The sequence below is a fragment of the Rhinoderma darwinii genome, chromosome 2 (assembly GCF_050947455.1).
Source record: "Rhinoderma darwinii isolate aRhiDar2 chromosome 2, aRhiDar2.hap1, whole genome shotgun sequence".
NCBI classification, from domain to species: Eukaryota; Metazoa; Chordata; class Amphibia; order Anura; family Rhinodermatidae; genus Rhinoderma; species Rhinoderma darwinii.
In genome coordinates, this window is record NC_134688.1 from 313,812,155 (window position 1) to 313,837,411 (window position 25,257).

The following is a 25,257-nucleotide window of genomic DNA, read 5'->3' on the forward strand; positions in this document are numbered from 1 at the left end:
CCCGATTGCCTGTCAGGGCTGGCGATCTGCTAGTAACCGCTACGATGCAGCAATCGCTTTCGATTGCTGCATCGAAGGGGTTAATGGCAGGGATCGGAGCTAGCTCCGGTTCCTGCCGTTACAGGTGGATGTCAGCTGTACAGTACAGCTGACTTCCACCGCTGATGACGCCGGATCAGCTCCTGCCTCTTGCCGGCAGCTACGGAAGCCGATCAGGCTCCGCCGCCGGGCGGATCTTGACCGACTTCGGTGCTAGGCAGACCGGGAGGCCAGTATTAGGCCTCCGGTTGCCATTGCAGCCACCGGAACCCCGGCAATTTAATTGCTGGGGCTCCGATGAGCTGCAAACACCTTAAGTGCAGCGATCGCGTTTGAGTGCTGCACTTAAGGGGTTAATGGCGGGGATCAAAGCTAATTTCGGTCCCCGCCGTTGCAGTCGGATGTCAGCTGTAAGATACAGCTGAGATCCGACGATGATGGCACCGACTCAGCTTCTGAGCCGGTGCCAAACATTTGACGTAAATGTACGGCATTTTGCGGGAAGTCAATGCTTTCCATGACGTACATTTACGTCAAATGTCGGGAAGGGGTTAAGAGAGCCAATTTCCCCAGGATGAGGGCTGCAATTCAGGGCATAGACTGGGAAGAACTAATGTCAAATAATGGTAAAATCTACTTTGGGTAATTATGGTGCAAAATGTATTCCTATAGAAGTATAAACCACTAAAATCAAACCCCACATGGCTTACACCTTCTGTAAAAATGGCAATATATGACAAAAAAGGGCATTTGAAAAATACTAATCTGAGGATACAGCTCTAGCTTTTGTAAATTATAAAGAGCTTAATAAAATCTGTAAAGTAATATCAGCAAAAATATCAGTAAGTCGATGTAGCTACTTACCTGCAAACGCTGATGCTGCTGCAGAATCAACTGTAGCCTCTGGTGCCGATGTGTCCTCGCTCGTCTGACACGATGCAGGACCTGGGGAAGTGACGTCACAGCGTGATCTGCCAGAAGCTGGGCGTTCTGAAGAGAAGTGGATGATACTTCTCATCAGAGCGCCCAGCTAGTAAAAGTATTAAAAACGCCCCGATGTACGCACATAATACACGCCCACTTGGACTTTTACTTTTAAACACACCCACTTGGACTTTTGCAAGCCTCATTTGCATAACTATAAAAATGGTCATAACTTGGCCAAAAATGCTCGTTTTTTAAAAATAAAAACGTTACTGTAATCTACATTGCAGCGCCTATCTGCTGCAATAGCAGATAGGGGTTGCAAAATCTGGTGACAGAGCCTCTTTAACCTTTCCCACGTGTCTACCTTGTTTGCATAGTTTTTTTGAATGTCCTTTTATTCTTCTAGCGCGTTACAAGGCTTCGAACTATAGCAGCAATTTCTCAATGTTTCAAGAACATTTCCTAAGTCATCACCCCTATAATCTCCGTTATTGCCCCAGCTTATCTTAATGAATTGTCTTTGTTTAAACTTCTTAAATGTTGCGTTTTTGTTTTTTCTCAGTCATTCATTTGTAAATTGCCTGACTAAGGGGCCTCTGTGCTCTGAAAGCTTGCATATAGTACTTTTATGGTTAGCCAATAAAGGTATCATACCTAAAATACTTTTATCTTTTTTGACACAAAAGTATTTAACATTGCATATTGTTTCTGGCTAACACGGTACTACACTATTTTTTTTTGTACTTCGTGAAAATGGAGGAACATTTTAAAATGCTATTTTCAGGGACCAGTTAAGTTCTGAAGTGGCTTTGAGGGCCTTGTATATTAGAAACCCCCATAAATCACCCCATTTTAAAAACCGCATTCTGAAAGTATTCAAAACAGCATTCTGAAAGTTTCTAAAGATTTTAGGCTTTTCACAGGAATTAAAGCAACGTAGAGATGAAATTTACAAATTTCATAAATTTTTTTTTTGCCGAAATTAATTTGTAATTTTTTTTTTTTTGTAACGCACAAGGTTTTATCAGAGCAACGCAACTCAATATTTATTTCCCAGATTCTGCAGTTTTGTTTTTTTTTTTAGAAATATCCCACATGTGAAACACAGACCACAGAAGCAAAGGAGCACCTAGTGGATTTTGTGGCCGCCTTTGTTTTATATTTTAGGCAGCATGTCCGGTTTGAAGTGGTCTTGTGGAATCCCCCCAAAAATTAACCTATTTTGAAAACTACACCCCTAAAGGAAATTATCTAGGTGTATAGTTAGCATTTTGACCCCACCGTTTTTTTTTTTTTGTGAAGAATTTAGTGGAATTAGGCCACGAAAATTAATCTACTTTTTTTTTCTGATTTTTTTTTTTTTAGAAGGAATAAAGGAGAAAAAACCCCAATATTTGTAAAGCAATTTCTCCCGATTACGGCAGTACCCCCATATGTGGTAATAAACAGATTTTTGGACCCACGGCAGTGCTTAGATGGGATTGAGCGCTATTTGGCTTTTGGAGCTCAAATTTGGCTGGATCCTTTTCCCTCGCCATGTCACATTTGCAAAGCCCCTGAGTGACCAAAACAGTGGAAACCCCCCATAAATGACCCCATTTGGGGGAACTACTACCATTAAGGAATCTATCTAGGGGTATAGTGAGCATTTAGACCCCACAGGTCTTTTGCAGAATTTGAGAGGCCATGAGCATTAATATGATCATTTTTTCCACTAAAAAGTTTTAAAAAAAATTTCATTTTCACAATGGATAATGATAAAAAGTCACCCAACATTTGTTAAGCAATTTCTTCAGAATATGTCTATACCCCACCCTTTCAGGACTGATCCATTTTTTGCTTTTCCGTTTTTCACTCTCCGCCTTCCAAGAGCCATAACTTTTTGTATTTTTTTTAGTCTTAGAGTGGTGTGAGGGTTTTATTTATTTTTTTGCAGGCTGAAATTGGAAAAAAATGGATTCCTCCATTTGTTTCTTGGGTTTTGTTTTTACGGCTTTCGTCGAGCTGTAAAAACCACTAATTAACTTTATTCTGCGTCTCGATGCGATTACAGCGATACTAAATTTTGTGGTTTTTTTTTATTTTTATATTTTACTACTTTTACAAAGAAATTGTTAAAAAAAAATTGTTTTTGTTTTACCACATTAAGAGAGCCATAACTTGTTTTACATTTTTGGTCGATTGAAAGATGTGAGGGCTTATTTTTTGCGGGACTAGGTGTAGTTTTTGTTAGCACCATTTTTTGGTACAGACAATTTTTTGATCACTTTCTAGTGCATTTTTTTTATTAGAGCAACGTTGACCAAAAACCACATATTTTGTTGATTTTTTTTTGTTTTTTTTTTTTGTTTTTTTTTTTTTTTACGCCGTTCACCGTGTGAGTTAAATATTGGTATATTGTAATAGTTCAGACTTTTACGGACGCAGCTATACCAATTTTGTTTTATTTTTTACTTTCTAAATTACTTTAGAAGAAAAATGGTAGTGTGTTTTTTTTTTTTTTTTTTTTTTTTACTTTTAAAAGAAATAATTTTATTTTTTTTACTACGAAGAACTTTTAAATTTTTTACACATTTTATTAGTGTTCCTAGGGGACTTGAACCAGCGATCGTTAGTTCCTGAACGTTTGTCCTGGAAATCCGCTGTAATACACAGCTGACACCCGCAGAATATGGAGCTGCTCAGCATGTGAGCCCGTTCCATACATCACCCCACACACCACAACGTGCTATTATGTCATGGTGCATGAATTTGTTAATGCGTAACGGATGGTAAGTATAGTAAAAATTGCAATTTTCCCTTACTGTCATTTTACTGCACAATATGTTGTGCCACTGAGGACAGATACCTCATAAAATGTTAAGCGGGTCCTCCCGGTTATGGCAACGCCATATATGTGGAGGTAAATTTCTGTTTGGGCACACTGTATCGTTAAGAAGGGAGGAAGCGTCCTTTTAGCTTTTGTAGCGCAGATTTTGCTTGGTAGTTCTGTTTGGGTTTTTACTAATCTTTCCGTTTTATAATGTGGGGGCATATGTAAGTTCTGCGGAGTACATTCGGGTATAATAATGGGGTAAATAATCTGCAGATCTGTGGCCAGTGTCACACTGATGATTTCATTTTTTCTCCACTGGAGCGGTTTGAGGCTTATTTGTTGCGGGAAAATCTGTGGTTTTAATTGGTACCATTTTTTTTTTTATTTTTTTTATTGGCAAGCAAGGTGACTAAAAACAGTGTTCAAATATGGCGATACTGTATTTATATATTTTTTTTCATTTGCACAATAAAAATTTTATTTTTTTTTTGTCACCATATTCTGAGAGCCATAACTTTTTTTTATTTTTCAGTCAATAAAGCTGTGTGAGGCTTGTTTTTTGCGGGATGGGTTGCAGTTTTTATTGGCACTATGTTTGGGGCACAAAAACGTTATTTTTATTTTTTTTGAACTTAGAACTTTTTTTTTTTTTTTTCCTCCCACTGGGCGACTTGAAGACCTGCAGCACTGACCACTGCTATAATACATTACACTACGTTCATAGTTTTAATGTATTATAACTGTCATTTTGATATTATATATATTTCAGTCAATGGAAGATGTTCATAAATTACAAGTTGATTTGGACAAACTGAGTGTTTGGGCATACACTTGGCAAATGAGATTTAATGTGGACAAATGTGAAGTTATGCATCTGGGTACCAACAACCTGCATGTATCATATGTCCTAGGGGGAGCTACACTGGCGGATTCACTTGTTGAGAACGATCTGGGTGTACTTGTAAATCACAAACTAAATAACAGCATGCAATGTCAATCAGCTGCTTCAAAGGCCAGCAGGATATTGTCGTGTATTAAGAGGCATGGTCTCGTGGGACAGGGATATAATATTACCACTACAAGCATTAGTGAGGCCTCATCTAGAATATGCAGTTCAGTTCTGGGCTCCAGTTCATAGAAAGGATGCCCTGGAGTTGGAAAAAATACGAAGAAGAGCAACAAAGCTAATAGGGGGCACTCCCTCCGTCTGGAGAAAAAAAGGTTCAATCTGCATAGGCGACAAGCCTTCTTTACTGTGAGCACTGTGAATTTATGGAATAGTCTACCGCAGGAGCTGGTCACAGCAGGGACAGTAGATGGCTTTAAAAAAGGCTTAGATGGGGCGTGGCCTGGTAATGGCGCCGAGCGGACGTGTGGACTGAGAGCTCCGCTACAGACTTCATCCCAGCAAGCTCTTTAGCATGAGAAGGCAGAGGCAAACGGCACCCCGATGAGCAGGAGAACACCCAGGCATATAGGCACACCGTCCAGACCACAATCGAGGGCACTAACCGGAGGTATTCACAGGTATTTTGGCGACACAGTGAGGGGAGAGAAATCCAAGATGGCGCCGCCGGGCCCTGAACGCTGGACCAGGGGAAATGGAAGCACAGTACAGAACGCTTCTCCTATAGCTCCCCCATCTCCAGCCCAAAACTCCTCTCCTAGCTCCTCGTCTCCTCAGAAGAATGACACAGGCCTAACCACGCAAATGGTTGCGACCGATATGATCTCTGTTTCAGGGAATATACTTATGGAGCTAAAACAACAACTTGCTGCAGTTCCAACAAAGGGAGACATGGAAGCTTATGTGAGCAGATTGGAGACAACGTACAAATCTGAGATTCAGGCGCTGACATGCAATCTTTCTCAGCTTACAGACCAGGTACAGCGCATGGATGGAGATATTACAGCGACTTCTCAGGCACAAGCAGCACATCAGTCGACACTGGAGCAACATACTCAGCAAATCCATATGCTGTTTAATATCGCTGAAGATCATGAAAACCGCAATCGGCGGAATAATTTGCGTGTCCGTGGCCTGCCGGAGACATATAGCACTGCCTCTATAGTTCCTACCCTGAAGGGCCTATTCAACTCTCTCCTGGGACATGAGCCTGAATCTGCTCTGGAAATTGATAGAGCACACCGCACTCTGGGTCCTAGAAACGCAGACCCTGATAGGCCGAGAGATATCCTGTGCCGCATTCACTACTTCACGCTGAAGGAAGAAATATTACGAAAAGCCAGAGATAAAGGCGATATTGTATGGGAGGGGACGAAACTTCAACTCTTATCTCATCTCTCCAAAATGACTTTGGATAAACGTAGGAACTTGCGCCCTTTACTGGATGTTCTGCGTGAGAATGGGATTCCATATTCTTGGGGATATCCGTTCCAGCTTCAAGTCAGGAAAGATGGCGTTCTCTTCTTCGTCCGGGAGCTAGCCGACATTCCAGAGTTTTGTGAGGCGTTAGACATCCCAAGAGTCTCCATATTGGACTGGCCCTCAACTCCGTTTCTTCCCCAAAGAGCGCACCAAGGTCGGCGCGGCAGATCTCCAGCCCTTCGTGGATGGCGTCAGGAGCGACGACAGATGGAACCGGTTCCAGAAAATTAAGTGGTGGTCGTGAGTATAAATACTCACCCACAGGTAGCATAATTATAAGCCCTTTGCCGGCTTTGATGCGGAACTCTCATACCTATTTGTATTCATTCTACAGGGACACAGGTTGAGGGTTCATGGTGTTTTTTGAGAGAATCTAGAACGAATACCTTGATGTGATATGCTTTTATACAACTGTGCTCCGGTTAGAGATAGACGAGGTTCATTAGCACTTTTCATAAATGTGTCACTTTAATGGTACACTGTTTCAATATTTGCCTCTGAATGTATATTTAAGGTTCCGCACCATCTCATGGGGCATACCATACTGCCTTAGATAATACCGCTTAACGGGTGTTCTCCATAGCTCCTTTTGGTGCTATACTATACTGTTCTCTTGATACTTATTCATATTGTATTATTTCATGTTGTTCTTCCTGCTATATTTTTTCAGTAATATTGCTGGGGTGATAGTCTAAGCGTTCGCTAGGTTCCTGACTAGACACTCTTCCAATAAGGGATTCACTGGTTCGCCAGTGTTACTTGGTTTGTAATATCTCTCTGATTTAGAAATCAGAGAGTGGGTTTTCACCCCTATTCTATACTTCATTTTCGAAGTTCGTTTTCTTTTGTATTTTTTGTTTTAATTTCTCCTATACCTAAACTTATCCCCCTTCCCCCCTTCCTGCCTTTTTAGTGTGAAGGGATGGCCTCCCTAAAGATGTGCACTCTGAATGTCAGGGGATTTAATACTCCTGAAAAACGCGCACAGATCCTTTATGACATGCATAAAGAGAGGGTCCAACTCTTGTTTTTACAGGAGACCCATTTTAAAACCGCACACATCCCTCGTCTTAGCACTCCATATTACTCCAAGTGGTATCATAGCACGAATACGGAGTCCAAAAGCAAAGGGGTTAGTATTGCAATTCATAAGTCCCTATTGCACGAGGTATTGGCGACGGCGTCAGACACGGAGGGTCGCTACTTATTTGTCAAAATTTCTCTACATGGCAAGGTGATTACGTTGGCTAACTTTGCCTAATCGGGATCATGCTAAGGTGTGCAGGTCATTGTTGCGTAGGCTGGAGGATTTCTCAGAAGGGCTGCTGGTAATTGGAGGCGATTTTAACCTAGTGTTGGACAGATATCTTGACTCTTCGTCTGGTAAAAGCTCGGTACCTAGGTCACATTTGTCAGCTTTATCATCTACATTACATACAATGCAGTTAGTCGACGTGTGGCACACGCTCCACCCACAAACCAAAGATTACACCTACTTTTCAGCGTTGCACAATTCATATAGTAGAATTGACATGTTCCTTCTCAGCCACCATCTCCTCACATGGAAACCCACCACAATGATTGGGAATGTACTCTGGTCGGATCATGCTCCGGTGTATCTGATTTTAGATATCCCAGATAAGCCGAAACATTGTAAGAACTGGAAGCTGAATGACAACCTCCTAAACGACAGTCTGACCGCAATGAAGAACTCTATTCAGTCCTTCATTCTTAATCATACAGCTGACACAACAGCCCTACCACTGCAATGGGAGGCGTTGAAATGTGTGTTAAAGGAACAGTGTCATGGCAAATAATTTTTTTTATATGTTAAAGATGTTAGTGCTTTAATAAAAACGTTTTTATTCATTTGTGTGTTTGTGTTTTACTTTTTCTTATTTTTACACTTTTTCTTCCCTATGGGGGCTGCCATTTTTTGTTCCATTTCTGTGTGTGTCGATTAACGACACACACAGACATGGAGTACGGCAGCCACAGTCCCATAGGGACTGTGAACGGCTCCCGTCCCATTCACGTCCGTGTACGGCGTCTGTGTGGGAACTGCGCATGCGCCGCTCCCACACAGTCCTATTCGAAATTGGCGCCATCCGGCGCCATTTTCCTGTGGACCGGAAGTCGCGGCCGGACTGTAATATTACTACTTCCGGTCGCGGCTTCCGGACTTGTGCACATGGAACAGCGGCAGCAAAGGGAGCGGACGGGCCGGAGGGAGCCGCGGCGGCAGGAGCAGGTAAGACATTTCAATGTATGTTAGTGTTTGTGTGTGTTTACTACTGTATGTAAACCTACTACACTGTGGGTTACCTCAAAAAATGGCGACACACAGTGTAGGAGGTTAAACCTTTTCAAACCCCTCGTTTATCCCGGCACTAGCCAGGATAAAGGAGGGGGGGATGCTGAGAGCTCACTAGAGCGAGGGCTTTTAACCCAATGTTGCAATGCTGCAATTTTGGGAACTAGCTCCATCTAGTGACCAAAAATGGGTAGTATTATAAATTAGAATTAATTTATAATATTTCCTGACTATTTCCTGACTCGTGAAAAAAATAAAAAAAATTTGAACCATGTTTAATCACCCACCCACTAAATGTTTAATTTTTAAAAAAAAAACATGTTTTTCGGGGAACACCATGCCTTTAAGAGGAGTTCTCATTCAACATGGGTCACGCCTGAAGAGGGAGAAAGGAGCCCAAATGACCAAATTATTAGATAAGATCAATGTCCTTGAGACCCAACATAAACGCACGCAACTCCTCACTACATTCTCAGAACTCAGCCTTGCTAGGAACCAACTTAGGGAGCTGCTCGACCAAACATACACGAGGTATAGAGACAGGAATCGGAAGTACTTTTATGAACTCGCTGATAAGTGTGGACGACCTCTCGCAAGGGCGCTGCATCCCAGATCACAGGCTGCTTATAGCCCTAAATTACATACAGCATCAGGGCAGGTGGTTTCTGATCCCAAGGACATCACCATGGGTTTCCAGCAATACTATTCTTCCCTATACAATATTAAGGGTAGCTTACATGACATTCCAGTGGAAACATTACAGTCCAAAATAGATGAGTATTTGAATGAGACTCCAGTCCCTACTCTTTCCCATGCAGACTCTGATATGTTAGAGTCCGATTTCACAGAGGACGAAGTGCTGCAAGCTTTTAAGGACTCTCCATTGGGAAAGAGTCCGGGACCTAACGGTTTCAATAACAAATTCTACAAAACATTCCAGGAGTTTCTAATTCCTTTTTTAACAAGGGTTTTCAACTCCATCACTCCAACAGTCGCTAGAGGCACACATCACATTACTACCAAAACCGGGAAAGGACCCTACGTCTTGCCCTAATTTCCGCCCGATTTCACTGATCAACGTGGATGTCAAATTATTTGCGAAGATCATTGCATCACGCATGTCTCCTATTTTACCGTCTCTCATCCACGATGATCAGGTGGGATTCGTCAAGGGACGAGAGGCTAGAGACAATACAAACAAGACCATCCTTCTCATGTCTTATGCACAACGACAACGGATCCCTACCTGCCTGCTCTCAGACGCCGAAAAGGCGTTCGATAGGGTAAGTTGGCAATTCCTTGGGAGGGCATTGTCACAAATTGGTTTGGGCAACAACATGCTTGGAAAAATAATGTCTTTATACACAAAACCCACAGCCAGGGTTCGCGTGAATGGGCTATTATCAGATCCACTGCATATTTCAAATGGTACTAGACAGGGATGCCCGTTATCCCCTATCTTATACGTGCTCACCATGGAACATTTGGCTAGTGCATTACGGAAAAACTCTTCCATAAAAGGAATAAACGTGAGATCGATGCATACTAAACTTGCTTTGTATGCAGATGACCTCCTCTTATATGTAACTGAACCTATTGTGACTCTGCCATCCATCCTTAAGGAATTCGAACGTTTCAGTCAGCTCAGCAACTTCAAAGTCAACTACTCTAAAACTGAAGCTTTAAATGTCTCCCTCAGCAGTGAGTTGGTGGAACAATTAAAACAAAACTTCCCATTCAAATGACAGCAAAAATCTCTAAAGTACCTGGGAATCAATATCCCAACGGATTTGACAGTTGTTCCGTCTGAATTACACCTCTTTATTGCATCGCACAATGAAAGACGTGGAGCAATACTCTTCGGCTCGCCTTTCTTGGTTTGGCCGAATTAATGCGGTAAAAATTGACATTTTACCTAGATTTTTATATCTATTTCAGACGGTCCCGATTCTGGCAACTCAACCCTACTTCCGTCAGTTACATAGAAGCATAAATAAATTTATTTGGGGATCTAAAAACCCCCGAATAAGCCTGAAAGTGCTCTGTAAACCAAAATTGGAGGGCGGGGCGGGGCTACCAGATTTTAAAAAATATCACTCTGCTGCATTGTTGATGAGAATCGCTGACTGGTTTAGATCATATACACACAAACAATGTGTTCGTTTGGAATTTGAAATTTCCCCTTTACGACCAACATCTCTCCCATGGATGGCCAAACAGCTCAGAAACACCTCTGTGCTACCATCGTTAAAGAGGCTCTGTCACCAGATTTTGCAACCCCTATCTGCTATTGCAGCAGATAGGCGCTGCAATGTAGATTACAGTAACGTTTTTATTTTTAAAAAAACGAGCATTTTTTGCCAAGTTATGACCATTTTCGTATTTATGCAAATGAGGCTTGCAAAAGTAGAACTGGGCGTGTATTATGTGCGTACATCCGGGCGTGTTTACTACTTTTACTAGCTGGGCGTTGTGTATAGAAGTGTCATCCACTTCTCTTCACAACGCCCAGCTTCTGGCAGTGCAGACACAGCCGTGTTCTCGAGAGATCACGCTGTGTCGTCACTCACAGGTCCTGCATCGTGTCAGACGAGCGAGGACACATCGGCACCAGAGGCTACAGATGATTCTGCAGCAGCATCGGCGTTTGCAGGTAAATCGATGTAGCTACTTACCTGCAAACGCTGATGCTGCTGCAGAATCAACTGTAGCCTCTGGTGCCGACACGATGCAGGACCTGTGAGTGACGTCACAGATCTGCACTGCCAGAAGCTGGGCGTTCTGAAGGGAAGTGGATGATACTTCTCATCAGAACGCCCAGCTAGTAAAAGTAGTAAACACGCCCCGATGTACGCACATAATACACGCCCAGTTGTACTTTTACTTTTCAACACACCCAGTTGTACTTTTGCAAACCTCATTTGCATAAATACGAAAATGGTCATAACTTGGCCAAAAATGCTCGTTTTTTAAAAATAAAAACGTTACTGTAATCTACATTGCAGCGCCTATCTGCTGCAATAGCAGATAGGGGTTGCAAAATCTGGTGACAGAGCCTCTTTAACTCAAAACTTTTTAGTGGCTTGGGACAGGGAGGCAGCGGCTCTTAATCTAACCCATTGTCCTGGTCCTTTCACTCCTTTATTTGACAATCCAGACTTTACACCGGCAGTGGGAGTCGAGGAATTTCTTTCTTGGAAGAAGCAGGACAATCTCAGACTAGCTTCCACACTTACTGACACTCATGAGCTCCCCACTTTACTGTCCTTGAGGGAATCGTGTCCTCACAAAAGACTATCTTGGATGGAGTATCTACAGCTTAGGGCATACATTTCCTCTTTCCCAGACAATGAGGCTATCACCTTAGACAAAACAGCACTGGAAGTCTTCCTACTGATACCCTCCATGCCGACCAAACTGTTATCAACAATGCACGTCTTTCTTCGTGACTGCTCTGAGCTGTCTCAACTTAGATATGTACAGGCGTGGGAGCGCGAATTGGGGTTGCACATACAGGAGGAGGATTGGCAAAAAATTTTTTTGCTTACCCATAAACTGCCATCAGCCTGTTACGCACAGGAAAAGAATTAAAAAATTCTCACCCGTTGGTATCGATACCCGGTCTTGTTACATAAAGCTTTTCCCTCCGTGTCTGACCAATGTTGGCGCTGCCTTACCGCTTTGGGAACCATGTTGCACATATGGTGGGAATGTCCCATATTATCTCCATTCTGGATTAACATATTCGAACTATATAATGTGCTGTTTGATTCCCAGACTTCTATTGAACCTGCCATTGGACTACTGTCCCTTTTACCAGGCAACGTCACAGCCTTGAATAAAGGTATTTTCAGGCACTTTCTCACTGCAGCTAGGTGCGTGATCCCTAGACACTGGAAATCTACGAGATGCCCCTCTCTTCGTGAATGGGTTACCGAATTAACTCATATCATGAGAATGGAAGGCCTTCTGGCAGGGGACAATGGCAAACGAGACAGATTCATGGCTACATGGAGGAGCTGGATTCTGTTTGCAGAAAGCGAAGCCCTGCCACGCTGGCTGGAAGAACACACCTAAATCTTCTTTGGCGTCCGTACGTCTTGATCAGAGGCCCCCCCTACCTCTCCACTATATATCTTACCTGTCCCACGGTCCTTCCCTCTTCCGTTTTCTTTGTTTTTCTTTTCTCCCCCCCCCCCCCCCCTGTCTCTTAATTTTATTTTTATTATGTTTCCTTTTTTTTTTTGCACTATATTATATAATACATCAGATTGATTATATTGTGCTAATTCTTCAGTACTTATTTGTGCCTTATTGAATGGTTCTTACGCAAGGTACACTGCTTGATGCCAATAATGCATATGCTCTTTATGTATAACATGTATAACATTCGCATTGTATGCAAAAATCTTATGTAAAGTGGTTCAGTTGAACTGCCACTCGTTCAAATGCATTGAAGTTGTTATTTGTTTGTATTGAAAATTTAATAAACTTTGATAAAGAAAAAAAAAAGGCTTAGATCATTTCCTAGAGCGAAAAAAATACCAGCTCCTATGTCATTGTGTAGACTTCTTGTTTCATACCTTCCCTTTCTCCCATCCTTTGGTTGAATTTGATGGACATGTGTCTCTTTTTCAACAGTACTATGCAATACAGGCGTCCACTTGCTGTTTATTGCACCACTAATGTCACAATCGCATAAACATGAAACATTAGATAGATTTGACTGAGAAAGCATATGCACATGAAAGAACGCGTACCTGTGCAATTTCATGCGTCCCCATAGTTAAACACTAGCACCAATAGCGCTCTGCGTTCTACCGCAATCGCAAATTGTAAAAATTGGAGCGCGGTTACTACATTCGTCACACAGCAGTCGCATGAAAATCTGATACAATTTGTACATACAATTCTGTGTATTCCTATGGATTGCAGAACTAATGCAGTGTGTGTGTGTGTGTGTGTGTGTGTGTTTACTTGTTTGTGAAAAATATTGTAATAAATTTAATTTCACTATTATCACCCTGCAATATTGTAAATATTTATTTTGTATTTGGCATAAACTATAGGGCTTAGTGATGGCTGGATTAGCAGATATGACCAGACCAGCAGATAAATTAAGCCCAGCTCAGTCTGGAGTTCTCACGGCTACTGGTAAGTTGTGTATGTTGTTTTTTTTTTTTTTTTATCCATCATTCTATCATATTTTGTAATTTCTGAAAAGTATCATTTTATAATCTATTTATACTCGGATGATGTATGTGAATTACCTGAACATTTTCCTCATTTAGAATAATAAATGACTTAAAATTGTGCAGGAAAAACCACTATAAAACTAAAGGTTAAATCCGGAATGGAGAAATTACTAGACTTTAGAAACCAGTTACTCAATTCCAGTACTCTGATTACATATAAAAATAGTTTTTCCAGCCGGGCGTTATCATAGACTTCAAAAGAAAATAATGCAGATAGAGAGGCACCAGCAACAAATGTCTAAGCAAGGGGAAAGCTGCAGCAGCATCACCCCATCAGTGTATTTGTGAGACTCCTGCTGGAAGAGGAGCAGCAGGGAAGAACATATCGAATTGGCTCAAAGCACACATAATAGCTGACCTCACACCAAGAAGCTAGAAAGAAGGGAAAGGCCCAAAATATGCAGGTACATAGGGTTTTTGTTTTTTTTGTTTTTTTGCTGCGCCATCTAGAGCTGCCTAAAGTGATTTCTTTTTTCATTTTTATAAATAAAATTGGTTATGGAATTGCAATTTTTTTTTTACATTATTATTACTGAAGTTTTTTCATAATCGGCCAGATTTTAAGAAATGTCGCTATACTCGGTAAGTTAATGGAAAGATTATCCAGATAAAAATCTGAATTCGATATGATTTGACTAATGGTCAAACATTTATCAATAAACAAGCTGTTGTGTGTACATGAGTAATAACCGTATTCCTAACAACGACGCAACCAGTAACCTAGTATGTAAAGCTGAAGAAAAAAAAAGTCCATCCAGTTCAGCCTATTACCCTGTATTGTTGAACCAGAGGAAGGCAAAAAAAAAAAACCATGAGGCAAAAGCGAACTTTCCTCATCTTGGAGAACAAAAATTCCATTTTGACTTTAATATGGTAATCTGAAAAAATATCTGGATCCAATCTCCAGTAATTTAGTGCCCATAACGTATAATATTATATACTCAAGAAAAACATTCCGGCCCCTTTGGCACTCTTTTAGTGAATTTGCCATGAAAGGTTCCACCTGGCAGAGAGTTCCATGGTCTCACTGCTCTTACAGTAAAAAAAAAAAACCTATGTTTGTGTAGAAATCTTCTTTCCGCTAGAAGTAAAGGATGCCCATTTCTATAGTTTCTGTTCTAAGTATAAGTAGATCATGAGCAAGATCTCTGTATTGACATTAGATATATTTATACATAGTTATCGGGTCAACCCTCCGCTGTATTTTTTTCGAAACTAAATGACCCTAATTTTGATAGTCTCTCTGGGTACTGTAGCCCATCCATTCCATTTATTACTTTAGTTGCCTTCATTTGTACCCGCTCAAGCTCAGTCATTCTTGTGCCCAAAACTGTACGCAATATTCCATGTGTGAGTTTACTAGAGATTTATAAAGTGGTAGAACTAGGTTCCCGTCTTGTTCATTTATGCCCATTTTAAAGCACCCCATAGTTTTATATGCCTTGGCAGCAACTGCCTGCCCCCTGTATGCTACAGTTCCTAGGTTCTTATCCATGACCGTTTTACCCAGTGTTTTCTCATTTAGTAAGGCCGTATTCACACGAGCGTGTTCAGTCCGTGCTATACGGTTCACAGGTCGGCCGCATTTCCTGGACTGAGCACACTGCAGGGAGCCGGGCTCTTATCGTCATCTTTATCTATGACGCTAGAAGTTGCTGCCTCGTTGCGGGAAAACTGTCCTGTACATGTTTTCCGTACGGGACAGTAGTTCCGTGGAGAGGCAGGGACTGCGTCATACATAACGAAGATGCTAGGAGCCCGGCTCCCTGCAGTGTGCTTAGTCCGGGAAATGCAGCCGACCTGTGAACCGTATAGCACGGACTGAACACGCTCGTGTGAATCTGGCCTAAGTAATGGTCACCTATTTTACCTTTCCAAGTTACATTCACCAGTGTCAAACCTCATTTGCCACTTCTCTGCCCAAACCTCCAACTTCTCCAGATACATTTGTAAAATAATAATGTCCTCATTTGTGTTAATTTTAACAGTTTAGTATCCTCTGCAAATTATTTTTATTTTACTGTGAAATCTACGTCTACAAGGTCATTATTAAATACATTAAATGGAATGGGGCCAAATACTGACCCCTGTGTTACCCCACTAGTAAATGTAACAAAATCTGCGTTTGAACCGTTAATAGCCACCATCTGTTTATCACTGAGCCTGTTACTTACCCACTGATACACATTTTCCCCCTGTCCAGCAATCTTTTTGTTATCAACCAATTTTATGTGTTAGTTTCAAATTTTCTGAAAAAAATCAAGATAAATTACATCCAATGATTCGCCCCGGTCCAGTCTAGAACTTTCTCATAGCTGATCAAATTCGTTTGACAGGACCAATCCCTCATAACCCTATTCTGATATAGTTATATGTTGTTATTTTCATTAAGATACTGCAGTATAGCATCTTTTAGAAAACCATTATGTATTTTACCCACAATAGAGGTTAAACTTACAGGCCTATAGTCTCCTGCTTTTACTTTTTAACCCCATTTTAAATATTTGCACCGCATTTTGAATGTGCCAGTCCTCTGGAACCGATCCTGTCATGATGAAATCCTTAAAGCTATATTCACATGACAGTGAAAAATGGCCCGTGAATACTGGTCGTCCAAAAAATAGAATGTGGCCCCTTAACGTCAATGGATCTGTTTTTCAGAAATCAATTCTGTGATGGCCCTTAAAAACTGATCATGGTCCTCACAAGGGGACTGTCTAGGCACAGCGCTACTTTAAGCTCTGAGCCCGGGAAGCCTTTGACTTCACTTTCCATATATAGACATATATCGCAGACTCTCTGGCCAGAAACTCCTTTCTTGGGAAAGGCCTTGACGTCACTGATGAATGCCATCCGTTTTTCATGGCCGTTAAAAAAAACCAACTAATATCAAATAGATGAGGCTGGGAAATGGATTAAAATTTGGAGACCCACTGATACGAAACGGCCATGAAAAACTGACAGTTGATCCGTTTTCACGGTCGTGTGAATATAGCCCAAATATTAGAAGTAATGGTCTATCACTGTACTTAATTCCTTTAGAACATGGGGATGTATCCCATCTGGACTTGGTGATTTTTTTTTTCTTTTTTAATCTTTTTAAGGCAGCTTTGCACTTCATCCTGGGTTAGACAGGTAACATGGTGAGTTTACTTTATCCCTCTGCATTTCACACATTTCATTTTCTTCTGTGAATACGTGGAGAAAAAAATATGACTAAATAGATTTCTACTAATCACCCTCCACAATTTCTGACAATTACTTTTTTAAAGGGCCCACAATTTATTTTTTTAACCTTTTTTTTTACTTTTTATCGAATTGAAGAACATTTTAGGGTTTTATTAAATGGACACTAACTTTTACCACTTAAAGAGGCTCTGTCACCAGATTTACAGCCCCTATCTGCTATTGCAGCAGATAGGCGCTGCAATGTAGATTACAGTAACGTTTTTCTTTTTAAAAAAACGAGCATTTTTGGCCAAGTTATGACCATTTTTGTAGTTATGCAAATGAGGCTTGCAAAAGTCCAAGTGGGTGTGTATTATGTGCGTACATCGGGGCGTTGTTAATACTTTTACTAGCTGGGCGCTCTGAAGAGAAGTATCATCCACTTCTCTTCAGAACGCCCAGCTTCTGGCAGTGCAGACACAGCCGTGTTCTCGAGAGATCACGCTGTGACGTCACTCACAGGTCCTGCATCGTGTCAGACGAGCGAGGACACCGGCACCAGAGGCTACAGCAGCATCAGCGTTTGCAGGTAAGTAGCTACATCGACTTACCTGCTAACGCCGATGCTGCTGCAGAATCAACTGAAGCCTCTGGTGCCGGTGTCCTCGCTCGTCTGACACGATGCAGGACCTGTGAGTGACGTCACAGCGTGATCTCTCGAGAACACGCTGTGTGTCTGCACTGCCAGAAGCTGGGCGTTCTGAAGAGAAGTGGATGATACTTCTCTTCAGAGCGCCCAGCTAGTAAAAGTATTAAAAACGCCCCGATGTACGCACATAATACACGCCCACTTGGACTTTTACTTTTAAACACACCCACTTGGACTTTTGCAAGCCTCATTTGCATAACTACAAAAATGGTCATAACTTGGCCAAAAATGCTCGTTTTTTAAAAATAAAAACGTTCCTGTAATCTACATTGCAGCGCCTATCTGCTGCAATAGCAGATAGGGGCTGCAAAATCTGGTGACAGAGCCTCTTTAACCTATGACCGCACCCCTGGAGAGACATCCTGTTTGTTATACAGGAAGCCTGATGAGATGAAAAAAAAAAAAAAAAGAAGAGACTTCTCCACATATCCATTCAGGTTTCCTGTCCTCTGGATGGGATTGTCCTTTTTGACAAACACTTTTCTACAGATAGCAGATTCTTACCTGGTCCTTTTTAGGGGTATTCTTAAGCCTGGGACGTTTACTCCCTCCTCGCCCGGGCACCACTTCCCTCTGCGGAGGTGGTCTTGATCCTGCCATTGGCAAGTTAGCAGCTTTTTATACAAAATATGTCAATCCTGTGTAGACAAGGTTATCACTGATACTAGATGCAAGGCTAGTGGATTCCTCAAAGATATTGTATGGACTGCGGTTAGGAATTCCCTTAAATCCTTAAAAGAGAAGCAAGATTTACCTAGTACCTTTACTGGCCGGATGAACTTCTCTGACTCTTCTAGCAAGGTTAATTACGCGTTCGATGAAGAGCTAAGCTTTTCTGATTCCTCCGAAGAGGACTGGGGAGGAAAGAATTTGTTCTCCGCTGAGGATGTTGATTAGCTTAAGACGGTCTGAGTCACAATGATTATTGATGACCCTAAGGAACCCCATTCTGTCCATAATATTATGTTTGAGGGCCTAGGACCAAGAAAACAAAACCTTTCCCATCCGTAAAAGTGTGACCAGCCTTATTATATATGAATGGAATTACACTGATGAAAAAATTAGATATCCCCAAGATCCTAAAACTGAAGTTTTCTTTTGTGGAGGAAGTCTGCAAAGATTAGGGTAGTATTCCTAGACTAGACCTCCCAGTAGCCAAAATAAGTAGAAAAAATGCACTACCATTTGAAAACCCAGGATCCCTTTCACACCCTATGGATAGGAAAGCAGATTACTAATTAAAAAGAACATTGGTGGCTTCGACTTGGGCCTTTACGCCAGATATTGCTGCTACTTGTTTGGCTAGATCCTTAAAAATTTAGACTTTCCAGTTAGAGCGGCATATTAGAGCTAAAACTTCTAGAGTAGGGATGCACGAAGCATCGAAACTTCGATACGGTTTCGATACTCTGCATCCCCAAACGGTTAGATACCGTTATTTCATGTATTTGATACTTAGCTGTATTGTAATACATGAATGTATGAGAACGAGGCAGCGGCTGTGTGATGGTCATTGCCGCGCTCCTGAGTCCTGATAAGTGTGCGGGGTCAGGATGATGCGATGCGCCCGGCACTGCACTAATGAGCGGCGGCACTAATAACAGAACATGGCGGGCGCACTACCAAACACCCCTATGTTCTGTCTTCAGTGCCTGAACCGCCGCTCATTAGTGCAGCGCCAGCCACATCTCCTCATGCTGACCACACACTCACTTCCTGTCAGTAGTGGAGCAATGACTATTACACAGCCGCAGCCCCGCTGGCGGAGATCAGAGAAACCTCTCATCTCCGCCGTTATTCCCCTGAATGCTGCGATCACAGCGGATTGCAGCATTCAGGGGAGAATGAGAAGGGGGAATGCCCCTTCGATCGCGTCACGCGGGACATACCATATATGGGCACACAGCCCAGGGTCCATATTTCCTGTTGTTAGGGCATACTTAGGTATGTCCTAACTACTGCCTGTGTACTATCAGTACACAGGCTAATGTACTGTAATATAGAGATATGCCAGTATATTAAAGTTTAAAAAATAAAGTAAAAACATACAGTAATAAACATTAAATTAAAAAAAATACACACACCTTTTTTTACAATAAGCCTTAAAATAAGTCTCAATACATAAAATATACACACATTCAGTATTGGCGCGGCCGTAATAACCTGCACAACTATTTTTTTTTTGCATCATTTATGATGTGTACGCTGTAAAAAAATAAAATAAAAACTGCTTTCTATCACTTATCGTGGGGCATGAGGTGTGATGAATTTAACCTCCATGTGCCTTACATATTAACCCATTATGACTGAGAAACATGATGGGGTTAATTAATATTAATGTGAGGCACCTCACATCAGAAAATGGAAGAACTTATTTTTTTTCATTTTTTTGTCTTGCCTGAACACTCGGAGCTCAGCTCCTCACAAGTACTGGGCATAGGCGACACACCCTGTGTCATTGATTGCAAGCAACTGGCGATACAGGTGGCACAGTTAATTACCCCGGATTTGCAGGAATCCCGATCTAAAACGATAGAAACCTCATTGTCACACCTGCATACCTCAGTGACACAGCATGAGGAACGTCTAGATAAGTTGGAAACGGCGATTCAGGATATGGATTCTGGACTCGTGGAGGTACAACAACTCGTACGAGATACCCGGTTGGAAAACAAGAAATTGTGGGAGCGGGTAGAAGATCTAGAGAACCGCTCTCGGCGGAATAATCTGCGCATCGTCGGCTTGCCAGAATCAGTGCCAGCAAAATATCTGAGACTTCTATGTGAGCTGGATCTGCCGGCAGCTTTGGGCATACACCATCCATGGAGGGTGGAAAGAGCACATAGAATTGGAGTTGATCTGCGTGCGGCAAAGTCGGATAACCGCAGTGTTGTGAATACAATGAGAGATCGCCCGAGGCAAGTAATTGTAAAGTACCTAGATTACTCTGACAAGATGTCTGTGCTCAAATCCTTCAAGAACAGAAAAGATGGATTCGATTACAAAGGCCATCGTATCCTCATCTTTGGAGACTTCTCGGCGGAGGTTACTAAGAAAAGGCGAGCATTCTCTCAAATTTGCTCAGATCTGTACAAACGCCAGATGAAATTCGCTTTACTGTACCCCGCGGTTCTAAAAGTTTTTCAATCGGATGGATCATTCGAATCGTTCCAGTCTCCGGAAGAGGCCCTTGCAAGCTTGAAGCCCTCAACTTCGAAGGATTCCCCTACGCCCCCTCTTCGCTCAGCCCCGAGATTTCGGAGGCAGAGTGTGGAAGACAGTCGGGACATTACTACAATTCCGCCATCTTCTCCGAAGCCCCAGCGGGTGGGTCGTCTGGTTTCAGCTGATACCTGACAAGATTTCGATTTGCTAACACGGACGGACAGAGCCGTTCTTTATTCACCGATGATTGCCTGTTCTGAGTCAGCTTTTATATTACCTGCCAGATCAAGTGAGAAGGGTCTGGATGGCGGGTCTTCACTTCTTCGGAGCCTTGTCGATTTGGAAGATGTGGTATGGACATACTAACGGTTTCATGTTCTTTATTCAGCTACCCCAGTTGATTCTACTTAGGTAGGGGGGAATGGAAGGCTACTGAATGTAATTGTTCTATGATACATAACCTAGTTGCTTTTTTTGGTAATGTATTTCTGCGTGTCGGAAATAAGCGAAGTCTTATTGCACCAATGGGTGGGAGATAAGGTATTAATCAACACCTTCAGTGTGGGGATTGTTTTATTGTTTCTAGTTAAACGGTTGATCTGGCAGTTTATGTTGTGGGAATCCATGCTCAGGGGCATCTATATCCGTACCGTATATTTAATTGCTCTTATATGAGAATTATATCCTGGAACGTCAAAGGACTAAGGTCTCCACATAAACGCATGATGGTACTGCGTCACCTGAAGCGTTTGCGTGCAGACATAGCACTCTTACAAGAAACGCATTTGGCAGAGGCAGATTTCTTTAGGATGAAAAGGTTATGGGTAGGCCAAGTGTTCGGATCCCCGGCTGTCGATTCGAAAGCTGGAGTTCTTGTTCTTATACACCAAAAGTTTTCCTCAACGGTGTCACAGGTATCCAGAGACTCGGAAGGTCGCTGGATAAATGTGCTACTTACTGGCTCCACAGAACAAATCAGTTTGTACAATGTCTATGGCCCAAATACGCGTAGCTCATCTTTTTTCCATAAGTTAAGCACTACAATTGGAGCAGATCGACATCCGCATAAAATTTTAGGAGGCGACCTAAATGTCGTTTTACATACGAGTGAAGATAGGACCACCACAGCTCGGGGCGGGAGAGCCCCCTTGATCACAAGCGAAACGATATTAAAAAAATTCCTTACAGCCACTGATTTGACGGATATCTGGGGACTTCATAACCCAGACGGTAGGGAGTATTCCCATTATTCACATCCACACCAATCCTGGTCTCGCATTGACTATATGTTAGCATCTCCACTTTTATTGCAACGAATGCGAGGGTGTGCAATTGAGCAGATGCTTATCTCGGATCACTCCCCTGTAGTATTGGAAGTACATGATTGCTTCCCCCACGGTACTGATTACTTATGGAGATTTCCGTCAAATCTGGCTACGGAGGAATCCTTCCAAATCAAACTTAAAGGATGGTGGCAGGAGTTTGACTTGACAAATGGAGCTCATGTAGATAACACTCAGCTTTATTGGGATACCGCAAAGGTAGTCATGCGGGGTCACATTATGGCATATGTCGCTAATTTTAAGAAAGTTACTAAGCAAAAAATTGAGACTTACAGTGCAACTCTCAGGGCATCTTACACTCTTTTCCAGAATTCGCCTTCTCCAGTTAATAGAGAATCCTGGAAGAAAGCCAAAAGCGACTACGAGCTATGGTTAGATAAGGGTGAGAAATTGAAGCGCTCGGCCTTAGAGGCGAAATTGTTTCGATTTGGCAACAAGGCAGGCAGTCTCCTGTCTAGGCTCTCAAAAGGTCCATGGTCACACTCTGTTATCACTAGGTTGAAGGATCAATTGGGTCAGATGCAGAATCACCCCAAACAGATCAATTCCATCTTGAGGGATTTTTATGCCAATTTATACGCTAGTCGCCAGAGCACACCTGGGGTGACTCCTCTTTCTTTAGACTCCTTAAATTTGCCTGTTCTTACCGAGGAAGAGAAAGTCTTGTTAGTTTCCCCAATTACGGAAGATGAGCTCAAATCTGCTATCAATTCCTTGAAACTCAATAAAGCGCCAGGCCCCGATGGGTATACTGGGGAATATTTCAAAGCTCTGAGGGATCAAATGGCTCCATATTTGCTTCAACTATATAATGGCTACCTGTCGACAGCCGATTCCACCAGCCTCTAATGTCGCATATATAAAGGTTTTGCCGAAACAGGATAAGGATCCTGCTCTAGCATCATCGTACCGACCAATCTCGTTAATTAATTTGGACCTGAAGTTGATGTCTAAAATAATGGCAGATAGACTTGCCTTCATTCTCCCCAGATTAATTTCCCCTAGCCAGGTGGGCTTCGTTAAGGGCCGCTCAGCAGTGTCAAACATACGGAGGATTCTGAGTGTTCTAGACGACGTAAATCTTAATACTTCTGCTCATCCATCCCCAGCGATCCTTACCGTGGATGCCGAAAAAGCTTTTGATATGGTGGACTGGGGATGGTTGGGTAGTACTCTAGATTCCATGCATATAGTGGGCCCTTTTCGCACATACTTGTCCGCACTTTACACAGAACCGTCAGCACGGGTATACACTCCTGGTTTCCGGTCACCCCCTATTCCTCTATTTAAGGGCACCAGACAAGGTTGTCCGCTTTCCCCTCTTCTTTTTAACATTGCCCTTGAACCTTTTATTAGGACATTGGAGGCTGATGGGGATATTCATGGTATAGCGGTAGGCTCGACAGTAGTTGAGGCGTCCTATTTTGCAGATGATGTTTTGGTCTTTTTATCAGACCCGCTTAGGGATCTTCCTCTGGTTTTTGACCTGTTGAGGGTTTTCGAGGCCTCCTCCGGGTTTAAGGTGAATGTGGCGAAGTGTGAACTCCTAGATTTGTCTCGGACACGAACCTCATCTAACTGGTCCACTCTAAACATCCCGGTGACCATCGCCAAAAGTTCAATCAAATATCTGGGAATCCATATAGGCCGTACCCCAGACTCCATATATACTCTCAACTACCCTCCCCTGTTGTATAAATTGGTTAATGAATTAACGAGGTGGCGCAGCTTGCCATTATCTTTTATGGGAAAATGTCATATACTTAGAGGCTCTCACCAGATTTTGCAACCCCTATCTGCTATTGCAGCAGATAGGCGCTGCAATGTAGATTACAGTAACGTTTTTATTTTTTAAAAACGAGCATTTTTGGCCAAGTTATGACCATTTTTGTATTTATGCAAATGAGGCTTGCAAAAGTCCAACTGGGCGTGTATTATGTGCGTACATCGGGGCGTTTTTACTACTTTTACTAGCTGGGCGTTCTGACGAGAAGTATCATCCACTTCTCTTCAGAACGCCCAGCTTCTGGCAGTGCAGACACACAGCGTGTTCTCGAGAGATCACGCTGTGACGTCACTCACTTCCTGCCCCAGGTCCTGCATCGTGTCGGCCACATCGGCACCAGAGGCTACAGTTGATTCTGCAGCAGCATCAGCGTTTGCAGGTAAGTAGCTACATCGACTTACCTGCAAACGCCGATGCTGCTGCAGAATCAACTGTAGCCTCTGGTGCCGATGTGTCCTCGCTCGTCCGACACGATGCAGGACCTGGGGCAGGAAGTGAGTGACGTCACAGCGTGATCTCTTGAGAACACGCTGTGTGTCTGCACTGCCAGAAGCTGGGTGTTCTGAAGAGAAGTGGATGACACTTCTCGTCAGAACGCCCAGCTAGTAAAAGTAGTAAAAACGCCCCGATGTACGCACATAATACACGCCCAGTTGGACTTTTACTTTAAACACGCCCACTTGGGCTTTTGCAAGCCTCATTTGCATAAATACAAAAATGGTCATAACTTGGCCAAAAATGCTCGTTTTTTAAAAATAAAAACGTTACTGTAATCTACATTGTAGCGCCTATCTGCTGCAATAGCAGATGGGGGTTGCAAAATCTGGTGACAGAGCCTCTTTAAGATGATAAGCTTTCCCAGATTGTTGTACCCGATGCAGACTATACCCCTTCTCCTTAGACATACTGATATTTTGAAACTTAATGCGGCCTTTACTTCCTTTATTTGGTCTCAAAAACGACCAAGGATAGCGCTGAGGAAGCTTATGTTACCCAAAGACCAGGGGGGCCTTAATTTCCCTGACCTCCGTAGGTACAATTTAGCATGCCTGGCTCGTCACGGGATAGACTGGTTGCAGCAATCTAACTTCTATTCCAACTATTCCCTAGAGGCAGGAGTGGTGAACCCGCTGCAGTTGTCATCATTACTGCATACTGCTTTTGGTATGCTTCCTGACAATGTGAGACGACGCATATTATTACGAGATACTATAATGGCATGGAAGTCCCTTAGGTCTTCATTTGGGCTCCCTCAGCGTCTATCCCCACACATGAATCTATGGGGACACCCGGGTTTCTCGCAGGGGAGAGAAAACTCAGATTTTCGGCATTGGCGTGCTTTGGGCA

The 25,257-nt window shown here is 42.5% G+C and overlaps 1 protein-coding gene across 1 annotated transcript in view; it reads left to right on the forward strand.

Moving 5' to 3' along the window:
* MPC2 (mitochondrial pyruvate carrier 2) overlaps positions 1-25,257 on the forward strand; it is a 102,196-nt gene that overhangs the window by 57,204 nt on the left and 19,735 nt on the right. Inside the window, exon 3 of the mRNA XM_075850636.1 lies at positions 13,554-13,638. Within this exon, the coding sequence (XP_075706751.1) occupies positions 13,554-13,638 (85 nt within the window). The remainder of the gene's footprint in view (positions 1-13,553; positions 13,639-25,257) is intronic.